At 53.2% G+C, this 13,341-nt stretch overlaps 7 protein-coding genes across 7 annotated transcripts; 2 read left to right on the forward strand and 5 right to left on the reverse strand.

Moving 5' to 3' along the window:
• Window positions 1-55: 55 nt before the first annotated feature.
• On the reverse strand, window positions 56-1,388 carry CC84DRAFT_1140396 (inositol monophosphatase; the record flags this gene model as incomplete). Its single annotated transcript, XM_018176285.1, has 4 exons — window positions 1,186-1,388; window positions 873-1,010; window positions 629-757; window positions 56-555 (listed from the first exon to the last, which is right to left on the reverse strand). The coding sequence occupies exons 1-4, from the start codon at window positions 1,301-1,303 to the stop codon at window positions 56-58; spliced, it is 885 nt and encodes a 294-aa protein (XP_018038359.1). The 5' UTR covers window positions 1,304-1,388.
• An 85-nt stretch (window positions 1,389-1,473) lies between these two features.
• Window positions 1,474-2,443, forward strand: CC84DRAFT_528774 (uncharacterized protein). The gene is made up of 3 exons (XM_018186636.1): window positions 1,474-1,861; window positions 1,949-2,077; window positions 2,144-2,443. Exons 1-3 carry the CDS (start codon window positions 1,573-1,575, stop codon window positions 2,317-2,319), a joined length of 594 nt encoding a protein of 197 aa, XP_018038360.1. The 5' UTR covers window positions 1,474-1,572; the 3' UTR covers window positions 2,320-2,443.
• Window positions 2,444-4,383: 1,940 nt separating this feature from the next.
• Window positions 4,384-6,943, forward strand: CC84DRAFT_1203498 (exo-beta 1,3 glucanase-like protein; the record flags this gene model as incomplete). The annotated part of the gene is made up of 5 exons (XM_018181834.1): window positions 4,384-4,450; window positions 4,508-4,666; window positions 4,716-5,177; window positions 5,225-5,508; window positions 5,558-6,943. 5 exons carry the CDS (start codon window positions 4,384-4,386, stop codon window positions 6,941-6,943), a joined length of 2,358 nt encoding a protein of 785 aa, XP_018038361.1.
• A 366-nt stretch (window positions 6,944-7,309) lies between these two features.
• On the reverse strand, window positions 7,310-8,093 carry CC84DRAFT_533032 (uncharacterized protein). The gene has a single exon (XM_018186641.1). It carries the CDS (start codon window positions 7,791-7,793, stop codon window positions 7,356-7,358), a length of 438 nt encoding a protein of 145 aa, XP_018038362.1. The 5' UTR covers window positions 7,794-8,093; the 3' UTR covers window positions 7,310-7,355.
• CC84DRAFT_1214545 (uncharacterized protein) lies at window positions 7,815-8,246 on the reverse strand (the record flags this gene model as incomplete). Its single annotated transcript, XM_018182639.1, has 1 exon — window positions 7,815-8,246. The coding sequence occupies one exon, from the start codon at window positions 8,244-8,246 to the stop codon at window positions 7,815-7,817; it is 432 nt and encodes a 143-aa protein (XP_018038363.1).
• Window positions 8,247-9,363: 1,117 nt separating this feature from the next.
• CC84DRAFT_533029 (uncharacterized protein) lies at window positions 9,364-11,213 on the reverse strand. Its single transcript, XM_018186640.1, has 3 exons — window positions 10,489-11,213; window positions 10,073-10,435; window positions 9,364-10,023 (listed from the first exon to the last, which is right to left on the reverse strand). The coding sequence occupies exons 1-3, from the start codon at window positions 10,796-10,798 to the stop codon at window positions 9,572-9,574; spliced, it is 1,125 nt and encodes a 374-aa protein (XP_018038364.1). The 5' UTR covers window positions 10,799-11,213; the 3' UTR covers window positions 9,364-9,571.
• Window positions 11,214-11,628: 415 nt separating this feature from the next.
• CC84DRAFT_1085788 (uncharacterized protein) lies at window positions 11,629-12,685 on the reverse strand (the record flags this gene model as incomplete). The annotated part of the gene is made up of 3 exons (XM_018174117.1): window positions 11,629-12,129; window positions 12,190-12,374; window positions 12,430-12,685. The coding sequence occupies 3 exons, from the start codon at window positions 12,683-12,685 to the stop codon at window positions 11,629-11,631; spliced, it is 942 nt and encodes a 313-aa protein (XP_018038365.1).
• Between the last annotated feature and the right edge of the window lie 656 nt (window positions 12,686-13,341).

Raw genomic sequence — 13,341 nt, forward strand, 5'->3', positions numbered from 1 at the left:
CTGCCTGGAGATAGTGCGATACCCTACCGCAGAGAAGCCTGCATCCTGACTGACTTCAAACACCAACCTCAAACCGCCCGTCCACCAACCCCCAAAACTCCTCAATCAACCCCTCCTGCCCCTCCCCACCCCTCACAGCGAGATATCTCCTCTCGTCCACCCTCGGCTCCCAGTTCCCCGGATTCGCATCCACCACCCTGCCCCCCGCCTCCCCCAGCACCACCCACCCCGCGCACACATCCCACGCCCAGCACCCCGCCTCCCAGTACACATCGATCTCGCCCGCGGCGACGGCGCACAGGTTCAGCGCCGCGGACCCGAGGCTGCGCAGCCCGTGCACCATGCCGCCGTCCGCGGCGGCGAGTCTGGCGAAGGTGGACGACTTGACGCGGAAGTCGTTGTCGGAGCGGTCGGAGCCCCATTCCACGGCTACGAGGCAGGTGTTTAGGGTTTCGAGGGGGGTCGGGGGGTACAGCGGCAGCCGCTGTTTCTTTTCCTGCGGGGTGAGCAGGTACTGCGTCAGGTAGGAGCCGTGGCCTTTTATTCCGGAGTAGACTAGATGGGAAGAAGAGTTGTCAGTGGTTATGGTGAGGGGGAAACGGATGGGGAAAAGAGGACGACGACGTACGCGTCTGCGTGAAGGGGTTGTACACGATGCCGATTGTGGGAATTTGGTTTATCGCGAGACCGAGCGAGATGGCGACGTAGGGGTGGCGGTGGACGAAGTTGGTCGTGCCGTCTATGGGGTCGAGTATGACTGTCTTGCGGGTCAGTCTTCTGGATCCAGAAAGCATCTTTTCCATAGGTCGTTTGTCGGAACCGGAGGTTGGAGCGGTCGTGAGGGCCCTGGGCTGTATTGGGAAAACACGTACATGTGGGCGCGTCGGTGAGCTTGTCGCCGGGCTTGTAGGTCTCTTCGCCCATGAAGGAGAAGGAGGGATATTTTTCGTGGAGGGAGGTGGAGATGATCTTTTCCACAGCTTGGTCGGTTTCGGTTACGAGGTCAACGGCTGGAGGAGGTTAGCTGCTATGTGTCTAAAGATATTGTACGGGTTCTGATAATGATGGTGACAGCAGATTCGAGAAGCCACGGTAGGGTCTCATCAGTCATGTGTCGACGACTAACATGGAAAGCGGCAAGCTTATCATTGAGGAAACCAAGATCATCATCCATCTCAGACGTACAATTCTTCTTGGATCCTGCGGCGCCTGTGGAGGGCGTTGCGGATGTGATGCGCTCTCCAACTTTGCGCGCGATCTCAATCATGAAGTCATGGACCTCTTGGAGGTTGATGTCGGCCATGTTGACTACGAAAACTCAAAGCAGCAGACAATGATCTATCAGGCACAAGACGATGTACAAGCTTGAACAGAAAGAAATGTAGTACTGTGTATTGCGGACGAAATACCCCACGGTGGGGCTCATGTTATCGATAACTCCGCCAGGCACACCAATCAACATCGCTTCCCTGACTCGTGGCTGCCATCCTCCCCATCACCTCGGCACCAGATGTCCTTGCACTCCTCCAGGCTACTGCCGATGTCATCACAAGACTACACCTCTCGATAGCCATGGACATCGACGGCGTCTCGGGCGCGGATACTATTCAGCGCCTCTCCGCCATCCCTTGGTGTCGCACCCTCCTTGAATCGCCTGAATGGACACGAACACGGACACAATCCCGTGTGCCGAAGGCGTCTACCGAGGATGCGTTGTTCGCTGAGACACTGGGGACGCAGCGCACTATAAGATCGTGCACGGCATTTAGGCCTACGAGAGAGTGTGCGATCGGGGGGGAGTTGTGCTATGATGAGCTTCGGGTGATCTACGAGATTGGGGAGGGGGTAAGCGGCTGGCCTAGTAAGTTCGTGAATGACTTCTGGTAACTCTGCCAGGAGTGATGTCTGGCCCACGGAAACCTTGCTGACTTCTGTCTCTCACCGCTAGAGATAGCGCACGGGGGTTTTGTGGTGACCCTCCTGGACGAGTCTATGGGCATGCTCTTGCAGCTCAACATAGATCTCAAAAAACAAAAAGGCGTGCGTCCAATCGAGGGCGCGAATGCGTTCACAGCATGTATGTTCTGCACTCACCTTACCCGCGTTATGCAGTGCGACCAGCAGGGATGCTGATTCAAGCCAGACCTCAATACAGCTTACAAGAAGCCTGTTCCTGCGCCTGCGACAGTGTTGTGCACTGTCAAATTAACCCGACGCGAAAGAAACAAGTTATACATTCGTGCTACGGTTGAAGATGGCCAGGGAACTGTCTGTACGATTGGGGATGCCATGTTTGTAGAAGTGAGAAGCAAGATATGAAGACCTTCGAGATGTTCGTCAGCAAAAGCTTGCCTTTGGCAAACATGTCCCACAGTTGATGCTATGGAAAAGTTGAAGCTATGGAATGTAGTGCTGAGGTACAACGGACCTGTGATGAAGACCATGTGATCTCTTCCTGGTCTTGCTCGAAAAGGCAGGTATGAATTACATGGGTCACATGTACGATTTGCTGACCGTCACGGCGTAGACCTTTTCCCCATCTGCTCCTCCCGTAGGTGTTGGAACGTGCTGCTTTTTTGAAGGTTCTTAGTTGGTTGAGGTGGCACTACGCGACATCCGAATGTCGCGTGACGCGGCTGCTGTCGAAAAGAGTAATCTTAGGACCGAGCCTGGCGTTGGTGTGTTGACCTCAAGTGTAACATCAAGTGGGCCTTCCGTGGAGCGCGTACATTGCCGCCCATCCCTTCGGCCTTTCCGCCCCATCATCATGCAGGCTTTCGATCGGTCGCCCATGGAACATGGGCCAGAGGTGGAATTCAGATTACATGTTTTCTAATGGCCAGATTAACTCTGAAAAGATTGTCACGTCTCAAGCAGCGGCAGAAAAGTCAAGTTTTCGCTTTGCTTTGTCGGTATGGAACTCCTCGAGCTAGAGTAACTTCGTCCTGTAATTTGTGCAAGCAGGCAGTCTTATTTGAGCTGCAGTCGTCGTGCGACATCTCCGTGGCGGATGGGTATGTCCCCGGTTTTCGGTGCTCATTCATATAGGACTTGAATCTCATTGGTCGCTGACCATAAAAAGAAGGTGATATTGCGATCTGTCACTGGCTGCAACCATCAACACTGCAATCTCCCCACGTTTCGCAGTCCAGCAGCCTTGCTAAAGTCTTTTGCGGTCAGGAGTTTCCAGATCGCACCCCCGGATTGTGATGTGCGACAGGCATTTGCTTCCTCCATTCACGATCGACGAAGCACTGCAACATCGCGAAGCGCCCCAGTGCACGTCTGCACGGGAGTCTGATCCTCCTCGGCACTTAATTAACATTTGAAGGGTTGCGTACCTGCGCGTTTGCGACAAGACCGCACCCTTTAGAGGTCCAGGGTTCAACAAGGCAGAATCAAAGTATCTGGAATGAAACAACCATAGCCGTTTACGGCAACCCCCAAGCCGGACAAGATGCCCTTACATCGCGATGGCTAGCCAGGTGCATCATTCACGAGACCTGCTGGTTACAACCATGCTGCATAGAAGCCATACAGCAGCCCGAATGTAACTTCTGAGCAGTTCTGAGCACGCGGCCAAACCGACTCGAGAACACCGGGTCATAGGGCCGCCCGAAAGATGCTGTGTGACAGTATTCCGCTTGACTGATGTACCCCGCAAAACCCGTTGCGCCACGAGGCTTGTGCAACTCGGGGTGAATCGCGCCAGGGCTCAGAAGCAAAGGCCACCGTGTTTCCAAGAGATGGGCGGTTGGGCGTCTTGTCTGAAGAAAAGTGCCCTTCACATGCGACTACCAATAACGCGGCGCGGCGGTTAGACGGACTTGCTCAAGTGTCGAGCCGACCCGGTGACTATACCCTGAGCTGGCTAAATAAGGCTAGGGGCAGCGATCTTTGAAGTCTGTTTGGTCGTCCGACACGTTCATTTCGGACATCAACTCTCCTTATTCATAGCGCGACTTCTATGTCCCCTGCAGTAAACTTGTTGTAGACGCTCTGTCTAATTAGTATGCTTTGCCTAGCGTGGTTCCCTTTCATCGAGAACCCTGGCTGCGAACGTAGGCGGCTTCGCTGGCACATGTTGACTGTGGATTCACGGTGCATATGACCGCTGTTATGATCAATCCAGTGGACGACATGGCTAGTCACCAGGTTGTTTCTGACTTTCCGCGGAAGGTATGACCGCGGCATGTCGAGATGGCGATTCGTCACTTCGGTTTGTCCCCCGTCACTGCCCAAGAGTTGAGATGTCCCCATGTGTCATATAAGTCCCTTAGATCGCCTGCTATTTCTCTCCACACGCTCCTTTCTCTCATTCTGTGAAAACAGATTTTCTATATTGTAGCAGCTTAGCAAGCATTGTCAACTGTGTCTGGCATCATGCGTATACTTTCCTTCTTTTCCTGCCTGCTGGCAGCGGGAGGCCCTGCAGCTGCGCTGGCCTTACGTATGTGCCCCTCTACCTTCATTTGCAGCATTCCAAACTGACAGGGCCTTGTAACAGCTTCACCCATCGCAAACGCCGCTACGAGTGCTCCCCTCGAGGAACGACAGGCAAGCTCATACTGGCTGGAAAACATCCAGCATCAGGGCCGTGCAGCCTTCAACGCGAACCCCGCTGGCTACAAGGTCTTTCGAAATGTCAAAGACTACGGTGCAAAGGGTACGTATCGTTTACTGATCGAGACATGTACCTAGCTGACCGCGCACAGGCGATGGTGTTACTGACGATTCAGCCGCCATCAATGCCGCTATAACTGACGGCAACCGCTGCGCTCCGTGGGTATGCGAATCCTCTACGGATACTCCTGCCATCGTCTACTTTCCCAGTGGCACATATGTCATCGGAAAGCCGATCATCATGTACTACATGACACAGCTTCACGGAAACCCCAACAGCCGCCCAGTGCTCAAGGCCTCGCCTAATCTACAAGCTCTAGCATTGATCGATGCCAGTCCATATCAGGATGGCACGGGAAAACCAGGGTGGACTTCTACCAATGTCTTCGCCCGGCAGATCCGCAACTTCGTGATAGACTTGACCCCGATTCCAGCGACGAGCGGCGCTCAGGGTATCCACTGGCCAGCATCTCAGGCGACCAGCATCCAGAATGTTAAGATCCAGATGAATGTTGCTGCGAACTCAGTACATGCTGGCATCTTTATCGAGAACGGTAGGCTAACCCCACCTTGCTCTGCCGGCATATGCTGATTACGACAGGTTCCGGGGGGCATCTTACTGACATCGAGACTGTTGGTGGTTTGTACGGACTTAATGTCGGCAATCAGCAGTTCACCATGAAGAACATCAAGATCTCAAATGCCGTCATTGGTATCAGCCAGATCTGGAACTGGGGCTGGCTGTGGAAGGGACTTACCATCAGCGACTGCAGCACCGCCGCTTTCTCGATGAAGGGCCTCAAGGACAACAGTCCTGATCAGAACGTCGCATCAGTGATCATCATTGACAGCACTATCACCAACTGTCCGATTTTCGTGGACTCGGTCAGTGTACCCTACCATCCAGCAAAGTTCTATCACTAATCCGACTTAGGCTTGGACTAGGACCTCAACTGCGGCCGGAGCCGGACAGCTCATCTTGGAAAACATCGCCCTGAATAACGTTGCCGTTGCTGTGAAGGGACCCAGCGGAACAGTTCTTGCAGGCGGTACCACGACTATCATCGGGTGGGGCCAAGGCAACCAGTACACCCCTGGTGGCCCAGCTAAATTCCAAGGTGCGATCACTCCTGTGCGTCCGGCTGGCCTTCTAGATGGTAAGAACTTCTACGCCAAGTCGAAACCTCAGTATGAAACCGTCGCGGTCGGTAACTTTGTAAGCGCACGTACTTCTGGGGCTAAGGGCGACGGAAGCACGGACGATACCACTGCGCTCCAGAACGCGATTAACTCTGTCGCTTCTTCCGGAAAGATCCTCTTCCTCGACCATGGTCATTACAAGATCACCAAGACACTCTACCTTCCTCCGGGAACGAAAATCGTTGGCGAGACATATCCCATCATCTTGGCAAGCGGAAGTACTTGGAACAGCAAAACAAATCCCGTTCCGGTCGTCCAGATCGGCAAGTCTGGCGAGAGCGGCAGCGTTGAGCTATCTGACTTTCTGATTGGTACCCAAGGGCCAACTCCCGGTGCGAAGCTGATCGAATACAACTTGGCCACAACTAAGGGTTCTGGTCTTTGGGATGTCCACACCCGCATCGGTGGAGCGAAGGGAACTCAGCTCCAAGTCGCTCAATGTCCTGTTGGTAGTGTCAACGATGCCTGCATGGCTGCCCACACCAACGTCCACATCACGAAAAGCGCGACCAATGTCTACATGGAGAACAACTGGTTTTGGACTGCCGACCACGATCTAGATGACTCTGCTAGCACTCAGATCTCCATCTTCGTCGGCCGAGGTCTTCTCGTCGAGGGTACCAACATCTGGCTCTACGGAAACGGAGTGGAGCACCAGTCTTTGTACCAATACCAGTTCGCGAACGCAAAAGACGTCTTTGCGGGCTTCATCCAGAGCGAGACCCCATACTACATGCCTACACCAGATGCCAAGGGTCAGCCATATCCTGTTAACAGTGCCCTGAACGATCCCGACTACAACATCATTTGCCCCTCTGGCCAACGTTGCGACGCACTTGGACTTCGCGTGCTGAACTCGTCGAACGTCCTCCTCTACGGCGCGGGCTTCTATTCCTTCTTCATCTCCAACAACAACTCGTGCAGCAAGGACACCAACTCGGTCCGCGACTGCCAGAACCGCATAGTCAGCATCGAAGGCTCGTCGACGGTCCGCGCATACTCGCTGAACGAAGTCGGCGCGCTGCAGATGCTCACTGTCGATGGCGTGGACAAGGCAGACTGGACGCCCAATCTATCTGGCTACGCCAACACCATTGGATATTTTTCATACCAGATCTAGAAATTATTTGGTTGGCTAGAGCATTCCTAGACTCTATCTGGGTGGATGGATTCTTTCTACTGTATATATTTGCGGCTTTGGGAATGCGGCGGCGGCCGATCCTTGTATATAGCCCGTATTCTTCGTTTTTGTTTGGGAATATTTAGGATCGAAATTGCATGTGAGGTGAGGTGTTGGATGAGGCATTCTTAGCTGGCAGGCTGATGGCCACTTGGATGGTAGTGAGTTGGAATATACCCGTATCTATGATAAACGTGCATATTGAGCCAAAGCGAGTGAAGATCTGTATCGTAGAAAAGAATGTATTCGACAACGCATAAAAGTCATCTTCCTCTAAAAGAAAGTCCAAAATGTATGTACAGGAAGGGTTTAGGTGTGAAGGAGTGACTGGAAGGAAGAACAAAGATGCTGGTCAACAGCAGTCGTAATATTGAGCGTGGAGATGACGCCGATGGTGATGCTGAAAATGAGTGTTTGAAGTGTAGAAAGAATGAAGTTGTGTGCATGAGCGGTTGGATAAAGCGAAAGAATGTACATGAAAGCTATATGATGGAGGGTGAGGGTGCAAATGAGCGGCCAAAAGGAAAGGAGAGATTTTCCAAGATCCAAAAAATGCGGTAGTGACTGTGTCGAGAGAATGTATGTACAAGAAGGCAGTGTCTGGAGGCCGTAACGTAGGGACAAAAGAGTGTCTGGAGGTCGTAACGTAAGGGCAAAAGAGTGTCTGGAGGTTGGAGAAAGAATAGACAAGAAGCGAAAGACAGCTTAGCGGGCAAGTCGAATATACAAGAAGCGGGAAGAGAGCGTAGGATGTAAAGTCGTGAGCAATCCAAGTCGGAGTCGTGGTCATCGCAGACGGGCCGTCCTGCGTCTAGAAGTACTCTTCCACAGGCGTCCACCCATCTTCTATCACTCCCCTCCTCTCCCGACTCGGCGACCGGCTGCGCAGGCTGCTGTACGAAGCGCAGCTGTGCAAGGAGCTCTGCGACACGAACGACGCCACCGAGGTCGACGAGTTCGCAGTGTTGGAGCGCGGTCTGCGGGGCGTGGCCATGGGGATACGCATGCTGCTCGAGGGCGCCTTTGGGTTGAGCGAGATGTACGAGGAGCTTGTGGATGATGTGGCGGAGGAGAAGGCACGGGAAGTGTTGTGGGAGTAGAGGGCGGCGAGGCTGGTGTCTTTCTTGTTGTCGCAGGCGCGGATGCCGAAGAAGCGGTTAACGAAGGATTGTTTTTGGTTGAGCTTCATGTGGGCGAAGTCGGGGTCGCAGCTGGGGAGGAGGTCGTACGGGATGGAGGACATTGTTGCGGTTGATGTGGAAGATTGTGTATGCCAATGGAGACTGATGATTGCTGAAGGCGTTTGATTGGAATGAATGGATGATAGCTCTGGGATATAGAACGAATGACGGTCTGCGCTGCAGTGGTGGTTTAGAACTTAACGATGCGACTCATGGGTTTCTGTTATCGTATATGTAGCGGTTTTTCGAAGAGCCTCGCTCTATCGCTGGCAATGGTAGAGAATTACGCGTGAAACATGAAACAACGGCAAGGCATCGGACGTTGTCTAGTCCGATGTTGTGCGTCGTGCATGCCCCTGCAAAAATCGTTCGCTGCTCCGATGGCTTCCACAATTGCTGAGAAGCCCATACGTTTAACAGATGCTCAGTGTACAGAGCTGCGATTCCCACAACACATCTCTTGATTTTGAAGAGAAAGCTATTATGCCCTCGCATGAGTGCGCATCCGCTGGTGTAGACTCATGTGCTCTAGATGCATGTAGGATTTACAAGCGCAGACCACCCTACGAGATCAGTTTTTACTCCGATGCGTTGCGTCTGGCAAGGAACTGTCCCTAATGATTGGCTCGCCTATCGAAGGGCTGAGCGTCGTAAGACCTTGAAGTCAGCCCCGAGCACGCGCGAAGACTACAAAGATGGGGCCATCCCTCGTTCAGAAGCTTCGCCAGCCGGAAAAATCGCTGTGCCACTTCGCGGTGGACTCCGTATCGTCCGAGTAATTCTTATCACAATACCGATCTTATCGCAAGGCGTTTCTTGGCTGAAATTCTTCCGTGAGGTGGAGAGTATTGTGGCCAGTGGTGTGCAGGAGTGGTGGTTGCCTTTTGGTGGGGACGGACGTCGGGGATGTACATCGGGCGACAGCGCGCGACTGCTAATCGTGCGGACGTGTATTGATGAAAGATTCCCATAAGTCACGGTTATTACTCGTGTTCGGCAACGTTTGGCTTCGATGTGATGTGGACGTGGAAGCAGACGAGGTTCAGACCTAGCTACGTTGTAATAAGTCAAGTGTTTACCGCAATACACCACTCACAGTTCTCCAGATGCGCTGCCGATCCACAAATATTCGTGTAATTAGGCATGCTATCATGGTAATCATCTGATCCCAACGAGTGTTGGGTGGCCTCCGAGTTTCCAAAGGCGCGGCGTCCCGGTTCTGTCCTGGTATACATGCATGCTCCGCGATTGCATCATCCGTTTTGGTCAACCAAAAATCATCTCCCACTGTCCCGCACGACCAGCTTGACCAGCGTAGTCTGAAATCGCCTTCCGCAATGCGGCAGGCCATTCATGGAGTCAGAAGATGCCGAGAGAATGAAGAATTCTACGGCTCCATAACAGAGCCGCCGACGTTCTCATCGTAGCGCGGGCGCTTGATGCCAGCTTCGACTCCCTTCATACTCGCCTCAATAGCTGCATCCTGGGCCGCACTGGGACGTATACCCAGCTCAAGTAGCTCAGCCTTGAGCTTCCTGATCTCGCGGTCTTTGAAGAAACCGGCTTGACGCAGACCAAGGTTCTCATCCTCCAACTCTCTGATGCGAATCTCTGGATCGGAAGCTGGGTCTGACTCGAGCTGCTTGGGCCTGACGGCAAGGGTGTTCGGGGGGGCACCGACGCTGCTCACAGGCCTATGCAGCTGATCCGGGCCTACCATGGGGTGGAAGGGCACCGGCCCAGCCTGCTGGGGAGACGACAAGACGGTCGCAGCGGCAAGTGCAAATGGATTGGGTCGTGGATGCACAAAGGTGTCCTGAGCTGCCTCCTCTTGCTTAACTAGATGCAGTCAGAGGATTACGAAACGGTTTCCAGGAGGTTGACATACCGAGAGCGTGACCAAAGAGAACACCGCTGGCAGGAGCCGGAGAGCTTGGTGCTTCGTAGCCCTCTCCAGCCTGCGCACGACGATGAGGGTCGCGTTCGGCGTTGACTTGATTGCCACTAAAGGCCAGGACACGCTGACCGAAACGCACTGCAGCTATAGGAGATGGAGCTACAGCCTTGGAAGCGCGCTCCCGGGCTCCTTGGATGTTCCCCGAGGCGGGCGGCTTAGGCGCAACCAGCTTATGCTTGTTCATCGCGCCCTTGCCGCGCTTCTTTGGACCGTGTTGAGGCGTCTGGCCCAAAGGCGCCATGTTCGCTCCGGTGACCCTGTACGGGACGGGCTCTGGCTCCTCATCGAGGGGACCTGTCGAGCTTGGTCAGCCTGGACATTATGGAGTGTGGAATACCCTTACATACCAAGAAATTCGACCATGAGCTGGCGCGCTGGATGCATGGCGTCCCCAGCTCCCTTCTGCTGCTCGCGTTGCTCGGACTTCACCTCGGCCTGACCGGCTCCTATTGTCTGCCCGCCCATGCCAGTCGCAGCCGCAGCCGCAGCCGCAGAGTCGGTGGTAACAGTTGTGGTTGCAGGCTCCTTGACCGCGACGGCAGACTGATCGTCGGACGCAACCACTTCCTGCTTGACCTCAGTCATGCCTTGCATTGCAGGTGTAGCCCGGGCGCTGGGCTTGTTGTAGAGTGCGTTGACAAGATAGATGCTCGCCATTGCTGCGACGTTATGATGGAAGGAGCAGTTCCAAATGCTCAGGTGCAAGGGTTTGTTGTGACTTGGAAGGCAGCGGCAGTGATAAATCGCGATGTTTTCGGGCGCAAACGAAAAGCGGCAGGAACGGCTCCAAATGTGGGAGTCGCAATGTTAGTTTAACGCGCGCGCAAACGCTGAGTAGCTCGGGGTGACCTCATCAATGTGTTGGAAGGAAATCTCTACACTGAGCATTCTTAGACCTTCCGGAGGCTGGTAGTTCATGGTTCGGTGCCCTGGTTGATGTTGTGCGATCCAAGCGGGACATGACAATGCATCCTGGTAGGACTCACATCACCAAGCTTGAATCCATCTTCATCTTTACCTCGAGCTGATCAGATGATTCCGCCCTCTTCTGTGGTGGCCTCCAAGGTAACGCGCTGTTAGCTCTTCTGTCCTTCACCACCAACATTTTCATCCTCGCACCACCATCCCCTCTCAAAATGACCGTTCGAACACCATTGAGGAGAATCAGGCCATTTTCTGGATCTCCGGTGTGGCCCAGAAATCTCTTACATCAAGTCGGCCCCAGCTGCGGCAAAGCGTCGGTGTGAGGACACCGCAACCAATTACAAGTGTACTTAGCCTCCCTTGAGATAATGTAGTAGCTGATACATATAGCACCAAATTTCTAGGGCGGATAAAATGATTTCAAGAGAAACAATGAGGGTGGACGAGCGTGAGAGGAATAGTTCGTGAGGGTCTTCCAGATGACCAGTGAACCCCAAATACCTTTGATCACCCGAGGATTGATTGAAACCAGACCGGTACCCTGATACTTTGCAAGGTTGCGTTCATAGCTTTCCTCCTTTTGAATGAAGCCATCCTCTCACATCATCAGTCCCCATGAGCCCTACCATTAGCATCCTGCCGAAAACGTCCACATCGCTAGCATTAGCTAATCTCAGAACTTCGCTGAAGTCTAATTCCTTGACTAGAAAGTGGTTCTTCTCGTTCCAAGCGATTGCAAACTCGAGCGGCGACTTGGCCTCCCAAAGTGCAGCTGATAACGTCACACGGTTGCCTACAGACAAGCTATCGTTGCAAGCGACCAAGTCACCGGCGAGGAGTGTGCATATAGATACAGCGTGGCAGACGGCGAGAAGTGTTCGTCGACAGGATTCTCTAAAGATGAATGATAGCCATGCGGTACGAGCGGCAGAGCTGGGGTAAAGAGGTAAAGTTGCCGCGTGGTCTTCGTCCTTGGTTGGATCCTCCGTTACGAGGAAGTAAAGCGAACTACTGAGCTCCTTGAGATGTGGAAGTAGGGTTTGGGTCTGCCGATAATAACGGAACTACGAGCCTGTCAGTGGTGGAGTTCCTACGTTAAACTATATCTTTGTGGCGTAGCTCACATCATCACTACAGATCAGCATGACTTGGTACAGGAGCACTGCTTGCGCTTGGGCGATTACTTCGGCGGGCGTGGTCGGTATCGGCTGTTCGACGAGCTCATGTGCCCTGTCAGTGATGTGTCGTAGGACAAATTTTGCGTTGACATCAGTGCGGGATATGTAAAGTGAACAAGCGGCGAACGCATCTGTACCAATCAGCAGTGCGCCGAAGCGAACAATATCTGAAGCAGGTATTCGGACCTTGCATGGATCGTGGCATCAATTCTTCGTACAGATTCGGGTGGCTCCACGGAGTACATTTCTCCTCAACCATCATCCGAGGGGCTCGTTTCCATAGTTCCATAGAATAGCCTACTCGCGACTCAAAGAGCTCGGATGCGAGAAGGTTCGAGATCGACTTCGCCGACGGATATCTTGCAATCCTGGAGGGTACTTCAGAGACTTCGCGTCCCAAAAAATCTCGAATTGTATTCTCGCCTTGCTCCAAACTACTCATTGGCACCGATTGGTTTGGCATAGAATCCAACAATTCTAGATCTGGCGCAGCGGCTACATCCGGGATATCTAGATCGAAAGGCAGCTCTAACGTTGGGTTGAATAGTTCTTCAATCAAAGAAGCGTCCTCAAGGTCAGGTTCAGTCGTTGTTTTGCCACTATCTGATGTGTGGGGTTGTGCTGGATATGTGCATATTAGTCTTTGCCTCGTGCAGCGGAGACAATTGGGCTGTTGGAGATCGCATCTCCGCTTCGCCTTTGCGCATTCGGAACAGGACTTCTGACGACCCTGCGCATTGGAAGTCCGCACGCGATCCGGAGGCATGATGGAAAGATGGGAGCGGGCGATGGTTAGTTCAGTCCAGAAGCTTTGGGAAGAGAAGCGCTTGCATTTGTAAGCTGCATGTCGACCAATCAGCTTCGGAAAGCCTCGCTCCATCTTCCTCCCTGGATCGTTGCTGCCAGTAGAACAACATGTTGTGGTCTGAGCACTACTCGTGTTCATCGTTCACTTTGTCGATATGTTGTGTAGTGTGTGTGTGCGGGCTTCCGCGGATCTTGTAATAGATAAGTGCGGAAGTGCGGATCACCGTTTGTATAGGATGCGGATTTCCCCGAGTATGGAGAGCGGAGTTCCATGGCGTAGAAGCAATATAA

Source organism: Paraphaeosphaeria sporulosa (genome assembly GCF_001642045.1).
Source record: "Paraphaeosphaeria sporulosa strain AP3s5-JAC2a unplaced genomic scaffold CC84scaffold_3, whole genome shotgun sequence".
Classification (NCBI taxonomy): Eukaryota; Fungi; Ascomycota; class Dothideomycetes; order Pleosporales; family Didymosphaeriaceae; genus Paraphaeosphaeria; species Paraphaeosphaeria sporulosa.